Here is a 24,278-nt window from a genome sequence, read left to right as displayed (position 1 = left end):
TTTTATGTCGTATATTGGATTTGTGTTGTTTACTATAGGAAACAATTACAATGTTAAATTCTGAATACTATGCTCATGTTGCACTCAGTGTAACATCCACAAAAAAAGGTGGGAGACAACGCTCTAAAGAGTTCGAAGACAACATCAATCAGATGCAAGATGAATTTCCAGAAGGGAACACTATAAGTAATTTTGTACGTATGTAACCACTATCATTTTCTAGGTCATCATTTTTTTATGTTAACAAGTTCATCAATTTTTGCTACCAGACAATGTGTGATTTCGTCAATTATATTCAAAGCAACGCAGCAGGCAATACCGTACGCATCATCACCCCTTATTTCATGGTAGTAGCAGTTCTGCTATTGTTTTATTTGCTTTTATGACTTACGTTTCTTGGTAGTTAAACCTTACTATTTCGTTCAACAGACGTACGTCCGGTGAAAGCCATACAATAGTGGATTCCTAGATGCACTACCATGTTGGAATACCGAGGATCACTGCGTAGACGTTTGGAATTTTGAAAAGGTTAGTGAACAAACCTCTTCTCAAAGGTTTAGTCCTAACATCTTCATCACGATATGTCAATCGATTTATAAAATATTGTATCGATTCACAAATTTTACTTCCTACACACTGGCAAAATCTCGAACATTGGGTCTTATACAAGATGAATTTACATGAAAAACAACTATGGTGCTACAACTCATTGGACTGTCACAGTGGTGTAGAACGTGACGCTATGCATTTGGTAAGCAACTGTTCATAGGTGTATCGTATCCTTTTTCGGTGGACCGGATTTTACTATATTCTCCATTTATCACAGGCGGGATTCCTAAACAACGTTTTGGGTGTCGACATTGCCGAGTGGATGTTGCTCTGTGCTGACGATGCTCCTTTACAAAGTAATGGGGTCGATTGTGGCATATTTGTAATGAAGCATATTGAAGCAATATACAATGGAGAAGAACCTTGTTTCAACGCTGTATGATCTTTGTATCCGCTGTTATTGCGGAATCTCTTTATATATTGGTTTCACATTACATATTTTGTTGCAGGAAGATATACCGGAATTACGCAACGAACTATGCCGAAATTTGATTGAGTTTAAAAAGTCGGCAGACATAAATAATCAGACAATAAGACTACTTACAAAGGAAACAAACAACACAATCCAGAAAAGTTGAAAAGGATGTAAATAGATTTGTAACAGATTTTGGAGACTGTCTACACCAATTTCCGTAGGCAAATTTTGTAAATCTGTCTTGGTTGAAATAAAATTTGAACTTTACTGAACACGCTTGTAAATCGTTGTACTGCTTCATCTACGAAAATTAAATCGCAACGAGAAATAGTTTTGTGTTGTATGCGGTGAACCAAGGCTAGTAATGCTGCTCTTCAGTAATTAAAAATATTGCACAACGATAAGAGTTTTTTGTTGTTCCGAAATCGTTATATAACTCACACTTCGTGAATGAAAATTGCGGAAATAGATTTCCGCTATACGTGGTCAACAAAGGCATGTAATGTTCGCCCTTAACAAATGACTAAGTAATTATCGATAAGAAAGGTTTGTTCCTCATAAATCGCTGTATTGCTGAACTTACGAGAATGAAAATCGTAATATATTTGCCCGATTTATGTTGCAGTTATGTGCGCCCATCGTGAATGAAATAGTGCATAGCTAGAAGAGATGTTTGATGCTTAGAAATCGTTCTATTGCTCAATCTCATTGAATTAAAATCACAAATGACGAACCAGTCTGAACAATGTCTCGTTTTCTGTGATGGGTTTAGTTGGGAGAGTGACGCGGGCCGACCCATTGTCGACTTGTAAATCCCTAATCTAGACCTAAAGCGATTTGTTGGGACGAGGGTGGACGAAGTTATGGACTTATATAAGACCAAAAAAAAATCTATAATCAGACCCACATGATACGTGTTACCGTGATTTGAACTACTATGTCCAATCACATTGATTAGTTTTGTATACAACTATATGAAATGACATTTGTAATTTCATTAATGCGGAGTGTATTTTATTTGAGATTTGTTGCGCTGTTTTTGAAAGTTGTCGTATTTATTTGAAAACTGGCGGAGGGTGATAGGACGTTTTATTTATATATGAATGACACATCACACAGGCTAAAGATGTGTTCCACTTTGCTTCATGAATAAGGAACTAACAAACCGACAATTCTTGCATAAACGACTTGTTCCTGAATCGAGTGTATAACCGGCTTCGTCGCAATTGAGGTATCCATCTAGACTTATTTCAGATGTCCGCAAACTCATAATTAAAGGAAACGTCGTTTCATGGACCAAATTTTTTCAAATTTTTACACAAGATTTCATGGTAGTAGCAGTCAAAATGACGTTAGACCACAATTTCTGAATAGCAAACATGTCTTATCGTTGTGTAATATTTCTAATTACGAAAGCGACATTAATGACTCTTATTGATCGTATTCATCGCGGATCTCTTTTGCGATTTTCATTCATCACCATTTATGTAGGCAAACAAATTGTATGTCTTCCTTAGTGCAATGCCGGCGCTATCGGCTATTTCAGCCATTGCAGCATGCGCTACAGTTACTTTACGATGTGACCTTAACATATGAGTAATAAATGATGCAGATAAATCATGATTGTGATCACTGATTAAAGTACGAACTAGAAATTTCTCATTCGGATGTCTTCTCAAAACCATTCTCGCTTGACATCCACATCTTGATTCTGACATGCTCCTTGTTGGATTTCTCATTGATTTCTTCCAACCTTGCTTGGAACAAACATATGTCTTTCTCACCACGACACCCTGTGCATTTTTTGACCAAGAAAACCTTCTCACACTAAAGCCAACTTTTAAGGCATAATCATTGTAAAATTTATATGCAGCTTCCTCATTATTAAACTGCATTCCTTTTACCAGAACATAGTCAAGTGTACTTCCATATACATTCCTAGTGCCTATAATTTTATCATGTATACTGTCATGATAATCTTCTTCATTATTGAATTGCAGTTCTTCTACTGGAACATTCAAGTCAAGAGTGGGTCTAATGCCTGCACCTTTCTTATCATGTGCATCATTAGTGCAGATGTTCAATTCTTCAGTTGCGTCATTAGTATATATGTTCAATTCTCCATATCTTTCAATTGATTGAGCTAGATCATCTTCATTACAACCTGATGATAAACTCAACAATGTTATAAGCAATATATCAGTTTGTGTTGCCAGCATAATAGCAAACAAATCGATATTAACTAACAAAACAATATCTCACAAATCAGTAGTTTGTTACTAATACAGCGGTCTGAGATACAATGCATATAATAAGTGAATGTAGGATACCTGATGGGGTAGAGGCCCTTCCTAGCATTTGTAAACAAGCATTCTTGTCAACAGGTCCCAGCGTCTTACGAATATCGAAAGTTTCCAACCATCGTAAGAACAAGATCTACCTGCAGTAACAAAACAATGCCTTAATGGCACACAAGACGACATGCGTTCTTCAGCGATAGCATGATGAACGGGAAAGCTACTCACGACGCTTTAATGACACTGGTTGAAATGTTTGTGCGTCATTGCTTTCTTCTATAATGCCTAACGACAACGCAAAAGAAGAGAAGACACGAGAATATTTTGTAAGCAATATATCATATTGCGTTAGCAAGCGCATATGTTTACTACGATTTAATCAGGATGCATATAACAATGGATACCGATAAGGGTTAGCAAGTCAAAGAAACGATTTAATGAGTCACAGTAGAAAAGCAAGTGCGGTTTGATATTTGCTTATACTGAGCATCGAGTTGTCACTTACCATGCCAATAAAAGACACGAAATGTCGTACATGTGTGTTGACGATAACGTTGTCATTATATCCAAGAGGCTGTGAACCGAGTTCAATAGAAATCGCTGACAGAGCAACAATTTGAATGCGAAAATCGCCACCGCATGCGTGTAACAATGTGTTTCTACACACACACGTTTTCAAAGTTTGTGTACAAAAATCTTATGAATACATATTACAAAACATATAATAGCTTACAAATCGATATACATATCGAATAATATATTGAAAATCGATACGGCAGTTCAGCATAATAACTTACAAATCGTCAATATAAAACCATAATATCTAAAAGGTCAATAAATATACCGCACAATAAATTACAAATTGATACGGAAGAAATTAAGCATAATAGCAAACAAATCGATATTAACTAACAAAACAATATCTCACAAATCGGTAGTTTGTTACTAATACAACGGTTTGAGATACAATGCATATAATGAGTGAATGTAGGATACCTGATGGGGTAGAGGCCCTTCCTAGTATTTGTAAACAAGCATTCTTGTCAACAGGTCCCATCGTCTTACAAATATCGATAAGTTTCCAACCATCGTAATAACAAGATCTACATGCAGTAACAAAACAATGCCTTAATGGCACACAAGACGACATGCATTCTTCATTGATAGCATGATGGGATAGAAAGCTACTCACGACACTTTAATGGCACTGGTCGGAATGTTTGTGCATCATTGCTTTCTTCCATAATGCCTAACGACAACAAAAATGAAGAGAAGACACAAGAATGTTTTGTAACACAAGGCAGGCACGAGAATGCGACAATGTGTTGTAAAACAAGATGAAAAATAAGGTGAAAACCTCGACTGGAGATGAAGGCAAAGTTTGCATTGACAATGGGAGCTACTGTTACAACAGATGGCGCAAGAGTTTAATGAATAGGGAATGTCTCCATTTTAAATAGTTAACATCAAACTTTCTGGATGGAGGACTTTTTTGTCCTTTTCTCGAACCGTAGTTTTCAAACTTTTGAATGAAGGATATTTTTGTCATTTCCTCCAACCGTCATTTCAGGGGAAGAATAGCAAGAAAGGGTGATTAAGTCTTTGCAACAACACCAGAGTCCGATGCAAAGTTATGTCAACATACACGGGAATATGAGCCCCATGTGCGTAAATACATGGCGCTTATTCGCCCCCCCGAGCACAGACGTGGGATTCAGTGAATCATCGGGGGAGAGCATACACCACCCTCCCAATGCATGTACTTGAAAGTGGGAGATGAATGGGGATTTGGGTCGGCCAAATTGTCACCCATCTCCTCAACTTTCTCATAACTGGGACTCCAAACAACGGAGGTGCGAGGGGATGGCTTCTGACTCCCATCAAAATGGGATAACAAATAGGTGGAAGTGTTTAGGGTATTGATGGCTTGTCAAAGATTAGACAGAACCAAAGAACAAATCAGACAAAACACATGTTCTGTTTTGGTGGCTTGTTCACAGAAGCTGTGTTTCTTATGTCCAACGTTTGTTAGATTTGCTTTGGGGACAATATGAACACAAATGGATAATGGGCCAGGTAATTTCAATTTGAATTATACGACCCACCCAACCATGTGAGTGTTTTGACATGTTTATTATGTATTTTAACTTTATTTTTTTAAATTTAAGAACGAATAATAATTGATATTTTTTTTGATATATAAATGCTTTAATTAATGTTATATTAGATCTAATTATGAAAGTTTATCAAAAAATTATGGATTTTAGCCCGAAATATGGATCTCAAACTAGATCACAGTACTAATTTTTTTTTAAATTTTGGATAATTTGAGAAAAAATAAGAATTCATAGTTTTTATATACAAATGTAAAAACTATAAATAAATCACAAAACCTTAAAATGCAACAAAATAAATCATAAATGAACCAAAAAACCTTAAACTACAAGAACAATAAATCATAAAATTAAATTAAAAAGCCCTAATTTAAACCCTAATAATAAATAAATAAAAAATAGCCCTAATCAAATACAAGAAAAGCCCTAATCAAATAAACTATAAAAATCTATTATTTAAAAAAAAATGATTCAAAGCCCTAATCAATGCAAATCAAGGAAAAAAAACTTCAAAAAAATTAAAAAAACTCTAATCAAATTAATTATAAAAAGCCCTCATTTAAAAACTTGATTCAAAGCCCTAATAAAATAAAATCAAATAAAAAACCTAATAAAAAAAAATGATGAACCCTAATAAAAAAGAAGAACAAGAATAAGAGAGAGAAAGACTAGGGTATCATCACCCACAGTGAGGCCATCGGCGAAGCTATGACACCTTGATCTCGTCACCTGACTGCTGCACAGGCGAGAGAGTCGGGGGCTCCCTCTCTCGACTTTTTTTTTTTTATATATATTTTTGATCTTTCTTTTCATCCTTGTTCTTTTAGTAACAAGGGATAGAACAATATTTCACCATGAAAACAGAGGCGGTGGACCTGTGCTATATGCACGGGACACGCCATCAAGCAACCCTTAGTGTCCTTTTTTTTTTTCTTGTTTCTTAAAGTCAAAAGAAAGGATAACTCTTTGTGCTGTTTTATGTTCTCAAAGAAAAATTAGAAATAAACACAAAAAGTGTGTTGTTCGTTATACTAGGAAAATTTTTCATAAGAGCCAGCTGTAGTTAGCATAGAGTTCTAATGGTTCAAATGAAATATAAAACACCTACAACTATGACTTTAAATGGTCATGCCAAAAAAAAGGAATAATCATAGTTCTTGTTAGTAGAAATCCAAAAGGGGACCAAGACAAGTTGGGATGTAAACCCGTTTACGCCTCCAAATATGTGAGACTCTAACCGACTTGTAAGGGTATTCCAACTTGTTCTCGTGTCGTGTCTTATTCTTTTACATGGTATTCTTCGATGAAAACTTTGGCAAATTTGACGTGTCTCGTGTCCTTTTTGTTTGTGTCCTTGTGACGGGGCATCGGACTGACCGGACCCTTTGTTTGCTGCCCCCCACGAAGTTACAGAACAATGTGGGCCCAGTTAAAGAAGGGACGATTTCCATGTGAACCGTGAGAACATGACGTCTCGCCGCCCCCATGCACAGGTGTAGCGCTGAACCCTTCTCTCTCTCTCTCTCTCTCTCTCTCTCTCTCTCTCATCAGGGCCATCCTCCCCTCTGCAATGCCTTACCAAAAACCCTCATCCCGTCGTGAAGGATTTCATTACTCCTCCATAACCTTCCCCACTCCCTCAGATCAGAGCTCCGTCCTCCATTTTCTAGAGAGAGAAAACGTGATCTAGAGAGATAAATAAAGAGAGGGATATATAATTACACCGTTAAAGATTACGCCTTCCCCATCTTCTCTAATCCCTCGAATTAGAGAACTTGGCCTCCATTTTATGGTTGGGAAAAAATAAATAGAGAAACACGGCTTCTCCATTTCTAGAGAGAGAAGCGGAATTTGGAGTTTAGAGAGAGAAAGAGAGAGGGATGGGCAACCCAGCATGAAAAATTAGGCCTCCCCATCTTCTTCCCTGTCTCAGATTGAGGCTCCTGACCTCTATTTATGGATAAGAGACAATAGATGGAGAAACACAGTATAGAGAGAGAAAGAGGTATTATAGATGATCCCACAGTGAAGGATTAGGATTCCCGCCCTTCCCAATCTCTCAGGCTAGGGTTCTGCCAGCTCCATTTCTAGAGAGAGAAACAAGATTGGTAGAGGGAGAGAGTTTGATAATGCCAAGCGTCGCAGTAAAGCTGTACAGCGTCTTCTTCAAATTCCTTCTAAAACACAGGCTCCACAATCGGACGCAATCGCCGGAGGAGGGCGGCGACCCCTTCGGCGTCACTTCGCGGCCGGAGGAGGAGTCGACTGTGCCAGCCAACTCCTCCTTCACGGACGGGGTCGCCACCAAGGACATCCACATCGACTCCTTCACCTCCCTCTCCATCCGGATTTTCCTACCAGACTCTTCCCTCCACCCCCACTTCGACCCCCTATCGAGGAGATCCGATCCCCGCCCGCACCTCTCTTGCCGGAGCAGCTATGGTGGTGCCACCACTTCCTCTGCCTCCACGACACCAGACCAGACCCGGAGGAGCAGCTACGGTGGGGATTCTGGCGGTGTAGGTGACGCGAATGGTGCTGGGGTGTTTGGATCCAACGGCCATTTGAAGGATACCAAGAAGTGGCAGGATGGCGGGGGCATGTATAGAGGATACCTCCCGGGGAACTCCAATTCCCCAACTATTCGGAGGTTGCCCATCATCTTGCAATTCCATGGTGGGGGCTTTGTTTCTGGGAGCAAGGACTCGTATTCAAATGAATTCTTCTGCAGGCGGATTGCGAAGCTTTGTGATGTGATTGTGATTGCGGTTGGATACCGATTGGCGCCAGAGAACCAGTACCCGGCTGCGTTCGAGGATGGCTTAAAGGTTCTAAATTGGTTGGGGAAGCAGGCGAACCTTGCTGAGTGCAGCAAGTCGCTCGGCAATGCCCGTGGCGGTGCGAGTGCCGGGGATCTCCGCAAATATGATGTTCATAGGCATATTGTGGATACGTTTGGGGCATCGATGGTGGAACCGTGGTTGGCTGCTCATGGAGATCCTTCCAGGTATTCCGTTTCCCCACCTTTTGCCCTGCCTTCGCTTTGTGCAGAACATGCCTTGGGAATTTGCCGCTTTGAAAGTTCCATGTTTTTGTCTGAATCATTGTGCATTTGGATGTTTGTTCTTCTTGGAGTTATTTCATAGCTTGAATGATGCATGAAATTGATTGAATTCTGAGATTCTCAGTCACTTGGTGAAGGTCGAGTCCTTTTTCTCTCTGACAAGGACTTTGGAGGGATTCACAAAGAAAATCTTTGTTGGCAACCTTGAAATAATCAAAATATTATTCATTTTCATGGACAATTCATGACATCATGCTAAACTCTAAAACGTTTATTCTTTGCTTAGTGGCTAGAAAACCTGTTTTAATATCAGAACGTTGTATATATGGTACATAAAATTGTGTATTGCTGTGTGGATTGACATGTTGCTGAAATTCACTAATAAAGGCTCTGCAGACTAAACACTGACTCGTGTTGTCTAAAATTTGTGATATTGTTTTGAGTAGCCATTTTTACAGTTATTGCATTGAGTATATATTGTTCACATATTTAAATTGTCAGAGAAAGTTTAGTGGTTATTTGGTGGACTAGAGCCCACTAAGGCTTTGATTTTGGAAATTGTTAGAATTATGAAAAACAAATTTTTATGCAAATAGATATGGAAACTTGATTTGCATGTTCAATCGAGGATTTTGCTTGTTATTTGAACTAAGTACTAGTTCAATTGTTATTTTGGTCATTTGGGGGCTACTGGGTGATGAACTTGGGGTACCTAGGAACTATAACAACTAGCATCTTTTAAGGAGTTCGTATTGTAGTGGTGGGATTGGGTTGGTGAATGTTTGGTTAAATTATGTGTCTATTTTTCTTTTTTTGGAACAAAAGAATCGTTACACTAAAAGATTGTGACCAGTCATCACTAAGAGCAGTATTACAAGAAAGCAGAAATGCTTATTAGTATTAGTTTATAACCTATGTCATAAGAGAGATAATGAAGGACCTGTATCTCGATACTGGATAGCTGTATTTCTATGGCAACTAGCCTTTGAACTTTTTAATACTTCTAATACCTGTGTGTTTGATTTTGACTTCCTATCTAGTGGTTGAAAGATTTTTTCAATATTTTCTAAGCTACTAATGAAGGTAAGGAACTAATGAGCTAGAAATCATAGGTGCACATTGTATCGACTCAATCTAACCACATAAATATGTTCAGCATGGCTTGTTTGCTAAGAATCAAGCCTTGGATCGTGCTTTTCTGATGTAAAAATGTGATCTTTTGAGTTATGAAATTTTGACACGTTGTGGGCCGTTGATTTTTAACCCTTTTTAAAAACCTAATTACTTGTCATAATCACATGATTCAAAACAAGTTTCCTACTAAACAAACCATGTAGATCACATCCTAACATTTGATCTACAAAAAATTGGAATATTTTGAAGAAAAGAGTGATTTATACTCATTAGTTCCTTACCTTCGTTAGCAGCCAATATATATGGGGAAGGGGGACAGTCCAACCAAAGGAAGGTACAAATCGTCCAAACCACTTTTAAAAATCATATTTAAAAGCATTTTTTGGCAAATTTGACCACACAAATGTCATCTTTATGCTAAAAAATCTAAGAACTAACTCTTATTGCGATCTTTTTGATGCATAGATCTTAGTTGTCACGGGTGCTAGGCGGAGCCTAGGCGGTGGCCCCCCTAAAGAGCCTAGGCGGGGCCTAGACGGTACCCCAAATAAAAAAAATAAAAAATATAGAAATTTGTAAAAAAACTACTAAAATAATAACAAACATATATAAATATAAAATCAATCAACAAGAAGCAATAGCAGAACAAAATGTCATTGAATAATAAAAGACAATTATATTAAATAACCTGCTCAATACATTGTTCAACACAAAACATTTAACATTTAACAATACAATACATTTAACTAAACATAGAGTTCAAAAACATGTCTATATATGAAAACAAACAAAAAATACAAATTTGTAAACAAACTACTAAAATTAATAACAAACATGTATACAACATAAAATCAATCAATAATAAGCAATAACAGAACAAAATATGTCATTGAACAATATAAGACAATTATATTAAATAACCTACTCAATACATTGTCCAACACAAAACATTTAACAACACAATATATTTAACATAGAGTTCAAAAACATATGTCTATATATGAAAGTCATCTTCATTCTTCAGTTACAAACTTCATACCTCTGACAATTTCTGTCCCACAAATGCTGCATGTACTTGTGTCTTTCTCTCATCATCTTCTCTAAGACTAGTAAGAAGCTCAACACGAATATCCAAATGAATGCCATGTGTACATAATTTCACAGTGGAGTTGATATGCCCCACAACATGACATTTAAATCTATACAATCCTCCATGCATTATAATATCACAAAAGTTACACTTTACTATTCCTTTGAAAGACATCTTTAAGTCAACTGGTGTATAATATTTAAATACAGGATCTTTTGAGAGGCATATTCTAAGATTTCTACCCTCCATCGACCTCCTAAAACACAAATTAATAAATCTAATCACTACAAAGATGTAAAACAATATAACTGCTAACCATGTTAAAAAATGAAACAAAGAACAATTGAATAAACAAACCATGCAATTGATGACTTATACAAAAAATTAAAACATAACCAATTAATCACCAAATAAAAATATAGGCATTCAAATATTCGACAAATGTACACATACATAACATAACTAACTTTAAGTTTTTTCAAGTCTAAAATAGTTAAAGAACCCCAACAAGTTTATAATAAGTTTACAATAACAACTTAAATTTAATCCTCAGATGATGAACTTGAAAGTCCGTCATCATCATCATCATCTTGAACGATATATTGCTCTTCTTCTTCAGTTTCATTTGTAGGGCTAGCTTCTTCCTCTTCTTCTTTCATGCTTACCACCTTCTTTCCTTTGTCGGACATTTTCTTTCTTAGGTCTTTATTAGCATGCATTCTTGCCCCTGCCTTATGCCTTGATGCTCTGGATGCCTTATCAACAAAGTTCCCATGTAAGTGACATGTCATTTTTGAAGATTGCCTCATCTTCACTTGGCTACAAATCGTTATCATCAACTTCTCTTAAGATGATGGGGTCGAGATCTCCTTTGCTTCATTCACTCATCGTATCTTCGCTTCAATCTCCGATTATATTGCACAAAAACCAAATCATTCAACTTATTGCGTAAAAGTCAGTTTCTTTTCTTTGTATGAATCTGAAAAAAAAATAAATAAAGTTCAAATACGTACAAACGGACAAATACTATTTAGTAATTACTAATTAGTAATAAAAAATATTTTACTACTTCAAAAGTACTCCAGTTACGTTCGCAACTAGATGCACTGCATATGAGGCCCAAGACTCGAATAACAAAGGTCTGGAGTTGGGGACAACCAATGGCAAAAGAAATCTACCAATCCACTAAAAAACATCAAATTAGATGCAAATAAAATATATAAGTTATAAAAATAATGTAAAGCGAGGTATATAAAATTCAATCATCTTACCTGGCGTTTGCACTTTTCTCTTCTTCTTTGCTAAGTCCATCCTAAAAGGCTCACTAGCAGTTCTATATCTTATCAGTTGGTCTACTAGTGCATCTTGATCCACCTCACTTCGAACAAGATGATTGATGCAATCATATAAGCCATTTTTTATCTTCTCATTGGACTCGATATTTTCATATTCATAATATATGACTGGATTCAAATATAAGCCTGTTGCATGCAAAGGTTTGTGCAATTGATTGCTCCATCTTTTATCAATTATCTCCCAAACAGGGCCATATCTTTCTCCATCATTGCACAAATTTGCCTATTAAGTAAAATAATAAAAAGTAATCATTATAAAAGCTAGGTTAAAATTTTAAAACAAAATTTACAATTAGTAGAATACAAAAAAATAACTTATACCTTGATTTGTTCCTTTGCACGATCTATTTTCTCGTAGATGTAACCCATAACAGGCTTTTCATCGCTATCAACCAATCGAAGCACGTCAATCAAATGGGCCATTGTTTTCAGAGCACGACTTACTTCCTTCCAAAATTTTGAACTCAAAATTATGCTTTCACATCTTTTACCAACTAATGTTTTTGAGAAACTACGTTTTGCCCAATCATTTCCAACAAACATGAACCTTAGGCCTTTCTTGGAATTATATATGCTTTCTAGAGTAAAAAATCTAGTAGCAAATCTCGTCACTGCAGGCCTATGTAAGCTCCTTTGTGTGTCTGCTCTCATCATACTCAACAATTGAGTATGTTTGTCTATGAATACTACCAATTGCCTTGCTTTTTAAAAAATGTTCTTCAATTCTTTCAATTATCCTATATCTTCCAACATCAAATCTATACAATGTGCAGTACAAGGAGTCCAAAATAAATGTCTTCTTTTATCCATCGACAACTTACTCACTTTGATGTAGTTGGAGGCATTATCGGTAACAACTTGAACCACATTCTCCTCCCCAACTTCTTCAACAATGTAAGCAACAAATTTGCATCTTTTACTTCATTTGATGCATCAATCAATTTTAAAAACATTGTTTACAAAGGGAAATTAACCAAAAAATTAATAAGTGTACGCTCTTTTGTATCAATTTAGCTATCTGACATTGTGCTGTATTTATATTTGGATTAATGCACTTTGTATTGGTCCAAAAACGCCTTTGTTTTCTTTATTCAAAAATAGTTCTCGCAGCTCGTGATATGATAGAGGGTTCATCCCTGGTCCAAATTGGCCTATAACTTCAATCATATTGTAAAATAAAGACAATTTCGCTGTATTAAAAGGTATTCCACCATCATAAAACCACCTACTAATATACTCACACACTGTTTTCCTTTCTTCTTTTTTGAAGCGATTTTCTAACGTGGTTTATTTGTTTCCTTCCTTTCTCTGCTACATCACTTCAGAAGTACAAATCCATAGGCCCTTTTGCCTGTGATGGTCTCAAGCCGAATGTACTACTCGGTTTTCCCTCCATATGCAAAACTGCAGCATGTGATTCGCCAGAATCAGAAGCTGAGAACAAACTTTCACTTCTTTCAGACTCTTATTTTTTTCATCTCTCTTCTTCGATTCCTCTATGTACTTATAAAGTACTTGCTTGCTTTCTGCCGTTGTTTTATCATAAGCCTTCACGTTTCCTCGAATCCCAGGTTGATCTTGCTTTATTCTATATACGCCTGTCACAGAATTCTGATCGTGTTTATCCTTAATGGAGGCCCACTCTCATGCTGAATCACTTGATTTTCTCTTGAAGTTTTGCGTATCTTTTAAATTTGGAAATGTCTAGCTTAGAGTAGACCTGCTAGCACTTGCAGAAGAAGCTCCTTTCATCATTGTTCTAAAAAATGATAAGAATCAAGTAATGTCTTCGATCAGTAATAAGAAAAACAATTTAATAAGCAAAGCAAACAACCATCAACAAATGCCAAATAATTTAAAAATAATCTAAATTCTTAAAACAAAGTGCTAAAACTAACAACAAACATGTATCCTACATAAAATTAATCAAAACTATAAACCTGGCGAGCCTGGTGCTAGATCTATGTGAGAGTAATGCAGCAGCTGCATCAGTGGAAGATAGTTGTGCCTAAAACCTGGCAAAAGGAAGGTGAACAGCCCTACCAACCTAGAGAAATCAAGGGCGAGTATAGGTCCTAGTGACAAGTAAAAATAGGCTGTACGAACAAAACCATTTCACAATTATGCACACTTAAATTGAGAGAGTAACACAAACCGCACGAGCTAGGGGCAGATAAATCAAACAAATAATAACCTACCAAAACTTCAAACATAATACCTTAATTTCACCAGGACATGCAAACTTCAAACTTAACTTCACCACAACAAAGGCCAAAAGATGGAGAAATCAGCAGCATGATGACACAGTATGTGTTCTTCATGCTTTTCCCACGTGAAATCTCTTCTATGTAGAGGATATGTTGTTCTTGCAACAATTCAGACTAATGGTAAACACCATCCCCAACTTCACCTGTTTCATATTATACTCTTTAAAAGTTTCGTTTGGGCTCTTGATATGGGGTTCTTAGTTTTCCATGGGGGACAAAGATAACAAAGATCTTAGGGAGGCCAAATAAACAACATATACATCTAGAACAAAGGTGGTTAACTACATGCTTTCAAAACAAACGGATGACCATGCATAATGTGATACTTCATAAATTGGCCAACTATATCCAACATGAGTTTTTAAGATCTCATCAGTCTACATCATCTGCACTAAGGGATCAAAGCTTACATGATACATATACATAAATTTTGCTGAAATAAAAGGAGCTATACTACTACTAGAATCAAAGGAAGCACCAGGAAACTACTTGATGAAGCTTTGTAGATTTGGGGGCCCAACTTTACCTGATTCAAGCATAGTGTAGTAAGATTAGATGCATCATTTAGTAACACATAAATGACGAACTCTAGAAATTGTTCCTGAAATAATATCTTTAGAAATGATTGTTCTCAAATCAATGCAAAGATTGCATTATTTCAAAAGAAAGTTGCCAATGTTTTCAAACCATCCTATTAACATTTCAAAAGAGAGAGAGGCTAGTGTAATGAAATAAGCGGAAGTAACCAAGAATGCTAAAGCATTCACTATGTCCCACACGGACAAGTGCAACAAGCACAAGAGAGAAAATCCACTAAGGGATATACAAAGGGCCTTATAAAAAGGCTACACACATGAAAAATAATATCACTATTATTGAAGAGGAGCTCTCAAGAGTAATACAACATACATGGGGGGTTCCCCCTATTTATAAGAAGAGGAGACCAAAGGGGCTCCCAATAGAGTCGTTGGGAGCCCCCAACGGTCACATATGTGACCGTTGGGGGGCCCCAACGACTCCATTGTGGGGCCCCTTTTCGGTATCCAAAAAATACAAAAATAAAATTAAAAAGAAAAATAAAAAATAGTGAAATACGAGAAACAAAATAAGTACCCCTATGGGGTACTTTGTGAAATGACCATAATACCCCTATCGGGTATTATGGTATTATTACATATGTTTTAACACCCCCCCTCAAACTTTACGGGGGAATGACCGAAAGTTTGCCAAGGAGGAACAAGAAGCGAGGAGCAGGCAGGGCTTTGGTGAAGAAGTCGGCAAGTTGATATTCTGAAGTGACATATGGCAGTGTTACTGTCCCACGAAGATATTCATCACGTACATAATGACAGTCCATTTCAATATGTTTCGTCCTCTCATGGAAAGTATGGTTGCTGGCAATGTAGATAGCACTTTTGTTGTCGCAACAAAGCTTCGAAGCCCCGGTAATTTCGACTCCCATATCTTGAAGAAGACTTCAAAGCCACACCAGCTCCATTGTAGTGGTTGCCATAGCCCTGTATTCTGCTTCAGTAGAAGACAATGAGACTTTCTGCTGTTTCTTGCACCTCCAAGCAATTAGCGAATCTCCTAGGAACACACAAAAGCCAGTAGTTGAGATTCGATCATTTGGGTTTCCTCCCCAGTCAGCATCAGTATAAGCTAGTAAATCTAAGGAAGAGATTGAGGATAAAAATAGCCCTTTAGTCAAAGTATTTTTAATATATCAAATGATCCGGAGCACAGCACTCATATGCACAGATGTAGGAGCATGCTGAAATTGGCTTGCAGAGTGCACAGCATGAGCAATATCGGGCCTGGTGATAGTCAGATAGGTGAGGGAGCCTATGAGTTGCCTGTAGGGCGTAGGATCGTCCAGCAGAACTCCATCCTCCAGTCGTAGTTTAGCATTGATAACCTCGGGAGTCTCCACCTTTTTATCATCTGAAATCCCAGATTTGGAACATATGTCGGCAGCAAGCTTCATCTGTGACAGTATATACCCTCGAGGAGAGTATGCAACTTCTATACCAAGAAAGTACCTGAGAAAACCCAGATCAGACATATCAAAATTATGTTTTAACATATTTTTAACTTTAAGAATACCGCTTTCATCATTGCCAGTGATGATCATATCATCAACATAAAGCAGAAGGATGATGATACTATTACCTGCATTTTTAACAAAAAGAGCAGTGTCAGTATAACATGAGCGAAATCCCAATTGTAACATGATAGCACTAAATCTATCATACCAAGCCTTAGGGGCTTGTTTAAGACCATATAAGGCTTTTAATAACCGAAGGGTTTGACCTTGGTTAACACTGATTCCCGGCGGAGGGTCCATATATACTTCTTCATTCAACTGACCATTAAGAAAGGTATTTTTAACATCTAATTGGAATATAGGCCATTTCTTGGATGATGCTACCGCAATTAAAGTTCTAACGCTTGTCATGCGAGCCACGGGAGCAAAAGTCTCCTCATAATCGATGCCATATTCTTGTGAGTATCCCTTAGCAACTAATCTAGCTTTATAGCGCTCTAGGGAACCATCACTTTTTGTTTTGACTTTGTAGACCCATCGACATCCTATAGCTTTCTTATTTGGAGGAAGGTGAACTATTTCCCAAGTTTTAGCTTTATTTAAAGCATCTAGTTCAACTTTCATTGCTTCAACCCAATGAGGTATACTTTTTGCTTGATTATAATGAGAGGGTTCATAGTAAGAATGCAAGGCTATTAGACAAGCTCTATATTTAGGTGAAAGAGTTTCATATGAGACAAACCTATTAGGTGGAATTGATTCTCTAGAAGAACGCCTAAGGGAGGTTTCTTCTAGGGGTTCATTAAGCCGCAAGAATTTTTCTAAAGCACTAATAGGTTGGGCTTCCTCACGCCGAGTGTATACTTGGAGATTATCACCATTAGTTGGTGATACATCATCATCATGAGAATCATGAGTATTTTCTAAAATTTCCGGATGACTCAAAGAGTCATCATTTGAATCTTCTAAAAGATCATTGATAAACATATAATCAATTTCATTTGATTTTTCCAATATGTCAAATCCATTTTCATCTTCTAAAAAGGTTACATCTTTGGAGACAAATAACTTATTGTTTTTATGATCAAAGCATCTATAGCCTTTTTGATTTTCACCATATCCTAAAAATACACATTCTATTGCTTTAGGTGACAATTTATCTCTTTTATGTAAAAGAACAAAGCATTTACACCAAAAAATCCGAAGACGATTGTAGTCGGGTGTCATATTAGAAAGTTTTTCATAAGGAGAGATATTACTCAATTTTGAAGATGGCATCCTATTGATTAAATAGGTGGAGGTTAACACGGCTTCGGCCCAAAAATTTTTAGGAATATTTTTAGAAATGAGTAAGGATCTAGTGGTTTCCAAAATATGCCTATGTTTTCTTTCCGCTAGACCGTTTTGTTGAGGAGTTCTTGGGCAAGATTTTTGATGACAAATGCCATGTTGTTTTAGATATGCTTGAAAATCATTTGATAAGTACTCTCCACCCGAATCGGATCTAAGAATGGATATTTGACTTTGAAATTGATTTTGAATTTTTGCATGGAATTCTTTAAAGAAGTTAAAAACTTCCGATTTAAAGTTAAGAAAATAAATCCATACATATCTAGTATAATCATCAATAAAAGTAACATAATATGAATAACCACCTTTAGATAGAACCGGAGATGGCCCCCAAACATCGGAATGCACCAATTCAAAAGGTCTTGTTGTCACAAAGGATCTAATAGGAAAAGGAGTAGACTTCATTTTGCCAAAAATGCAATCTTTGCAATTGATATCTTTTTCTTTACAAAACTTGTGTCCAAAAGGAAAAAGATACATTTTAGAGTAACTTGGATGTCCAAGCCTTTTATGCCAAGTTTCAATATTTTTGTCTTGGACATAAGTACAAAATGAGGTATTTGGAAGTATTAAATTATCCATAAAATAAAGGTCTCCCTTCCTATGGCCTTGCCCAATCCGCTTCCCGGACCGGAGATCCTGCACAAAGCACCCTTGGGATGAGAAAGATATTTCACATCCATGGTCGGCTATTTGAGAAACGGAAAAGAGGTTAAGATTTAATTTTGGAACTATTCTAACTTTTGGAACAAGGAAATTTTGAACATTTTTAGAATCAAGAGTTCCAACACCATTTATTTTGAGAAAAGTTCCATCGGCCGTAGAGACACAAGACATTTTTGAATTGGTGTGCACATTGGTTAATGCATTTTCATGAGGGGTCATGTGAAAAGAAGCTCCGGAATCTAAAATCCAAGAGTACGTACCGGGAGGTGATGATGAGGCAATGGCGGCACCGAAGGTGGAAGAAGTGACCTTTAAAATTTGTTGAAGATCCAAGGAGATTTGTCCAAGAGTGTCTTTGAGATCCCCGTTCTTGCCGTCATCTTCTTTGGTGGTGGATTCTTCAACGGAAGCCACCTTTGGCTTGAATGCCCCATTTAGCTTTGGGCAAACGGGTTTAATATGTCCCGGCTCATAACAATGGTGACATATAATCATTTTTCTTCCACCACTCCCTTGCTTACCAAAATGAGGTGGTTTGTATGTTTTAACATGATTGCCGGGTTTAGATACGGCAAGCACTTCCTCTATGCTTTTTCCCATGCTATTCCTAGTCTCTTCTTGAGTAATCTCGGCAATAGCTTCTTCTAAGGGAGGAAACGTGGATCTATGGAGAAGTGAGGATCTCACTTGTTCAAATTCGGGACGAAGCCCAAATAAAAATTGAAACAATCTATCTTGTTCCATTTGTTTTTGTCTTAGAACCACATCCTCCATAGATACCCATTTAGGCTCTAAAAGAGCCAATTCATCCCACAAAGGATTTAGAGCACTATAGTAATCTTGTATGCTCATGTCACCTTGTTTTGTGGTTCTTACTTTTTCTTGCAAGAAATAAGCTCTTGCAAGATCCTTTTGGGTAAACATACCCTTCATAAAAAACCAAGCTTCATTTGCCCGGCGGAATTTTGCAATATTTGCACATACCTTAAGTTCGACATTATTCATAAACCATGCTAGGATTTTTGCATGGTTGCTCTCCCAATCTTCCATTTGATGATTATAATCTTCAATGGCCTTGAGACGAGCATCGCCTTCAAGTGCTTTCTCTTGATCTCCTTCCATCTTTGTGAGCTTAAGTTGGGGTTCCGGAACGGTTCCCATTACATAACCCCAAAGCTTCTTGCCTTTGAGATTATTCTCCATTGCGGATGCCCACATCATGTAATTTTTTCCATTGAGTTTGAATGATAGATCGATCTTGACTTCCATTGCTACACAAGGAAGATGTGAGAAAGAAAGGAAGTAGAGAGAGACAAGATTTTACCTTTAGAATATCTTATGGCTTTGATACCATGTAATGAAATAAGCGGAAGTAACCAAGAATGCTAAAGCATTCACTATGTCCCACACGGACAAGTGCAACAAGCACAAGAGAGAAAATCCACTAAGGGATATACAAAGGGCCTTATAAAAAGGCTACACACATGAAAAATAATATCACTATTATTGAAGATGAGCTATCAAGAGTAATACAACATACATGGGGGGTTCCCCCTATTTATAAGAAGAGGAGACCAAAGGGGCTCCCAATAGAGTCGTTGGGAGCCCCCAACGGTCACATATGTGACCGTTGGGGGGCCCCAACGGTCACATATGTGACCGTTGGGGGGCCCCAACGACTCCATTGTGGGGCCCCTTTTCTGTATCCAAAAAATACAAAAATAAAATTAAAAAGAAAAATAAAAAATAGTGAAATACGAGAAACAAAATAAGTACCCCTATGGGGTACTTTGTGAAATGACCATAATACCCCTATCGGGTATTATGGTATTATTACATATGTTTTAACAGCTAGTGACAAAGAGTGACTGAGCGAGAGAGAGAGAGAGGTGAGTGACAAAGAGAGAGAGAGACCGAGCGAGAGAGAGAGGTGAGTGACAGAGAGAGACCGAGCTAGTGACAGAGAGAGAGAGAGAGAGAGAGCATACCTTTTTTTTTAAAGTCCTTTTTCTTGCCCTAAGGGGAGAGAGTCCAATGCAAGAGCAAATGAAAAGAAAAGGGAAAAGGGCCCCCCTTTTATAGTCGTTGACACTTGATCAATGACTATAAACCGCCTAGGCTAGGCGGCGCCTAGGTGGAAAATTAGGGCCCCACCGCCCAAACTGCACGAGCTAGGGCAGATAAATCAAACAACTAACAATCATAGCATCGATAACCTTTTTTATTTTCAACATACCCAAGAAAAACACATTCAATAGCTTTAGGAGAGAGTTTGTTGTATTTTTCAAGAAGTACAAAACACTTACATCCAAAAACTCTTAATCTTTTCAAATCAGGTGAAATCTTGAAGAGTTTTTCAATTGAAGATTTGTTTTCTAAAATTTGACAAGGCATTCTATTTATTAAATAAACCGCGGTGAGGGCGGCTTCTACTCAAAACTTCTTTGGAACTTCTTTTGAAACTAGTAAAGTTCTAGTAGTTTAAATAATACGCCGATGTTTTCTTTCAGAAATTTTATTTTGTTGGGGGGTCCTTGGGCAGGATTTTTTATGTAGAATACCATGGATTTTTAGATATGATTGGAAATCATTTGAAAGAAACTCTCTCCCCGAGTCAGAGCAGAAGGTTTTAATATTTGTGTTGAATTGATTTTTAACAAGATTATGAAAATTTTTAAAACACGAAAAAACTTCGGATTTGAGTATAAGGAAGTAGATCCAAGTGCGCCTACTAAAATCATCTATGAATGTAACATAGTATGAATAATCACCTTTTGACATAACGGGATATGGTTACAAAAAAATTCTTTAGGTAGACATAAAAAGTTCGTATAGTAAAGGTCTCCTCTTCTATGGCCTTGCCCAATCAGCTTCCCTGACTGGAGATCCTGCACCCAACAAGCCTTAGATGAGAAGACTACTTTACACCCATAATCAAAATTTTGAGAAACCGAAAAAAGATTTAAATCAAGTTTTGGAATAACCCTAATATTTGAAATAATTTTTTTTTTGAATTATTTTTAAGATTTCCTATACCTTTAATTTTTAAAGAAGTACTATCGGCGGTTGACATACATAAAAAATATGAATTAATACAATCAGATAGTAGGAACTCATTATGAGTTATATGCAAAGAAGCTCCTGAATCCAAAATCCAAGAGGACTTACCCGAAGGAGAAGAGTAAGAGATGACAACACTCGATGTAGAGGGAATGACTTTTAGTATTTGAAAAACGGCCTCCACAATTTGAGCAATTGATAAATCATTGAAGTTGCTCCTTTTCTTTGATTTTTGGGACTCTTCGCTTATTGTGGCCACTTTTTTGACTTTGGGACAATTCGGTCTTATGTGTCTCGGTTCTTTATAATAGTGACAAACAATCTTTCTTCTATTATATCCTTCCCCATTATGTTCTTCTCCATTATATCCTCTATTATTTTTTTTTTCTTAAAGTAGGGAGGTTTATAGGTTTTTATAAAGCTTTCGGGTCTTGATACGGCAAACACTTTATCACTAGACTTGTGTTTTCCAAGTCTAGTTTCTTCTTGACATATTTGGGCAAGAGCATCACTTATAGAAGGAGTCAAGGTCCTATGAAGTAAAGATGACCTAACTTACTCAAATTCTGATCGAAGACCATATAGAAAAGAAAAAAAAATTCTCTTTCAACTTGTTGTTTTCTCATTTTAATAGTCGGACCTTCTCATTTTGGTTCAAACATAGTCAACTCATCCCAAATAGGAGATAAAAGACCATAAAAATCTCTTATGCTCTTATCCTCTTGTTTGGTAGTACGTACCTTGTTATGGAGATAATATAGTCTAGCTATATCTTTTTGGATGAATGTGCTTCTTAAGAAGATCCATGCATCACAAGCCTCTTTGAACTTGATGATGTGAGTTGCAATCTTGAACTCTATGATATTCATAAACCATGAGAGTATTTGAGCGTTGTTGGCCCAATCTTGAACTCCATTTTTTCTTGTTATTCTTGCAAGGCTTTTTCCTTTTCTTCTTCAGAGAGGACTTTGACTTGATTTCCTTCTCTCCTCGTTAGCTTTAGTTGAGGTTCATTAGTGGTTTCACTAACAAAACCCCAAAACTTTTTTTCCTTGATATGTTTTTTCATTGCAGTAACCCACATCAAGTAGTTGTTTTTGTTGAGCTTGTAGGAGATGATGGAGGCAGATTCTCTTTCACCCATGTTGAAGAATATAACTTATGGTCGGAGAACAATGTTTGAAGATGACCACCACCACAAAGAGAGTACACCCAAGATAATTTTCAACACTACAAGAGCCGAGCTCAAGGCTCTGAGCCCATGAAATGAAACAAGAAGTGCACAATCACAATGCCAACAAAGGGCTACACAAGTACACGATCACAATATGACCTCTAATGGACCAAATACAATCTCACAAAAGAGAACAAACCTCACAAGAACATAATATAGAATAAGTGCTTTTTATATTCACAACACATGCTAAAAAGCATATTTTAATCCTGCAAGAGGCTCTATTTATAGAACAAAATACATAGTAATTAGCAAAGAGGACTGAAAAGGGAGACTGCCTTTAACGGTCAGAAATATGACCGTTGGGACTGCTCCCCAACAGTCAAACAAAATTTAAATGAAAAAAACAAAAGGAACAATGACTGTATAACATATACAATGACCAAAATACCCCTGACATACCCATATTTATACAATATACATATATATATATATATATATATATATATATATATATATATATATATATATATATATATATATATATATATATATATATATATGTGTGTGTGTGTGTGTGTGTGTGTGTACAATGTATTTTAACAAGTGGGGCATCAGACAACTAGGTCTCTACAACCGCCTACTTGTTACAATTAGATCAGTGTTCTCAGGACCGTGTAATGATCACGCATTGGCAAAGATAAAATGATATGAAGACTTTTTGTATGATGATTCATCATTAGCTTAAGGCATGTCATGTCTGCCATCACCAAGTAACAGGTCAATTTCGTGAATAATTTCATGCTAAAGTTTGAACTACTCACTTTTTATATGAACCAACATATTCCCTAAGATTGAAGCCATCCTCAATATATTAATTAGGAGAAACATAGCCAAATTGTTGCACTTTTTCAGGTTTGAGTTGTTTAAAAGGGTTCCTTTGCTAGGAAAGGAGGAGGCCACGATGTACAGAGAAGGAAGCTCAAGAGACGAGGAGGGTGGGCGGTGGTTGGGGTACAAAGATGAAGGGGGAGATGTTGACATTGCTGCTTATAAACCAGGCGGGGATCATGGAGAGGGCGGATGAGGCACTGTTGCTGGGCATTTATAGGGAGGTAGGGGTGGTGCTGCACGCTCTTCACCCTCTTCGGATCCATCGTCCAGTCCTCCTGGTACCCACTCGTTACCTACCTCACCCTTTTGTTCAGAACAAGAGAGGAAAGAGGGAGGGTGGTTTGCGTGGAGTTTAGAGGTAGGTGGGGGTAGGTATGGCTTTATCATGGGAGATGGTGATGGCGTCGGAAGATCGGTGTGGGCGTCGACGTGGGTGTTGTCAACTACCACTTATCCATGGTGGTAGTCAAATCGTGGAACTGGCTTTGGCTTTTCCCACGCCAGTTCCACGATTCGACGCTTTTCCCTCGTCCCAAACAGAGGAAAAAAGTGTGGATTCCACGAATTTACTTTGGTCAGGAGATCCCAAATAGGGCTTAAGAATTTTCGGTTGTAAATGTTTTGTTTGAAAGAAATGTCAAATTATCACCTAAGGCCATTGAATGCTCTTTTCTTGGTTATGGGGAAAATCAAAAGGGTTATAGATGTTATGATTTAAAAAATGGAAAACTTTATATTTCTA

General features: G+C 37.1%; 1 protein-coding gene across 1 annotated transcript in view; it reads left to right on the top strand.

The window, feature by feature from the left end:
- Positions 1-6,895: 6,895 nt before the first annotated feature.
- LOC149811781 (putative carboxylesterase 11) overlaps positions 6,896-24,278 on the top strand; it is a 37,387-nt gene continuing 20,004 nt past the window's right edge. The window contains exon 1 of the mRNA XM_089993374.1: positions 6,896-8,442. Coding sequence (XP_089849500.1) covers positions 7,565-8,442 — 878 coding nt within the window. The 5' untranslated portion in view covers positions 6,896-7,564. The remainder of the gene's footprint in view (positions 8,443-24,278) is intronic.

Source organism: Nuphar pumila, chromosome 17, assembly GCF_984573655.1.
Source record: "Nuphar pumila chromosome 17, dmNupPumi1.hap1.1, whole genome shotgun sequence".
NCBI classification, from domain to species: Eukaryota; Viridiplantae; Streptophyta; class Magnoliopsida; order Nymphaeales; family Nymphaeaceae; genus Nuphar; species Nuphar pumila.
Note: the sequence above shows the minus strand (reverse complement) of the source record. Positions and strands in the feature narration are given on the sequence as shown.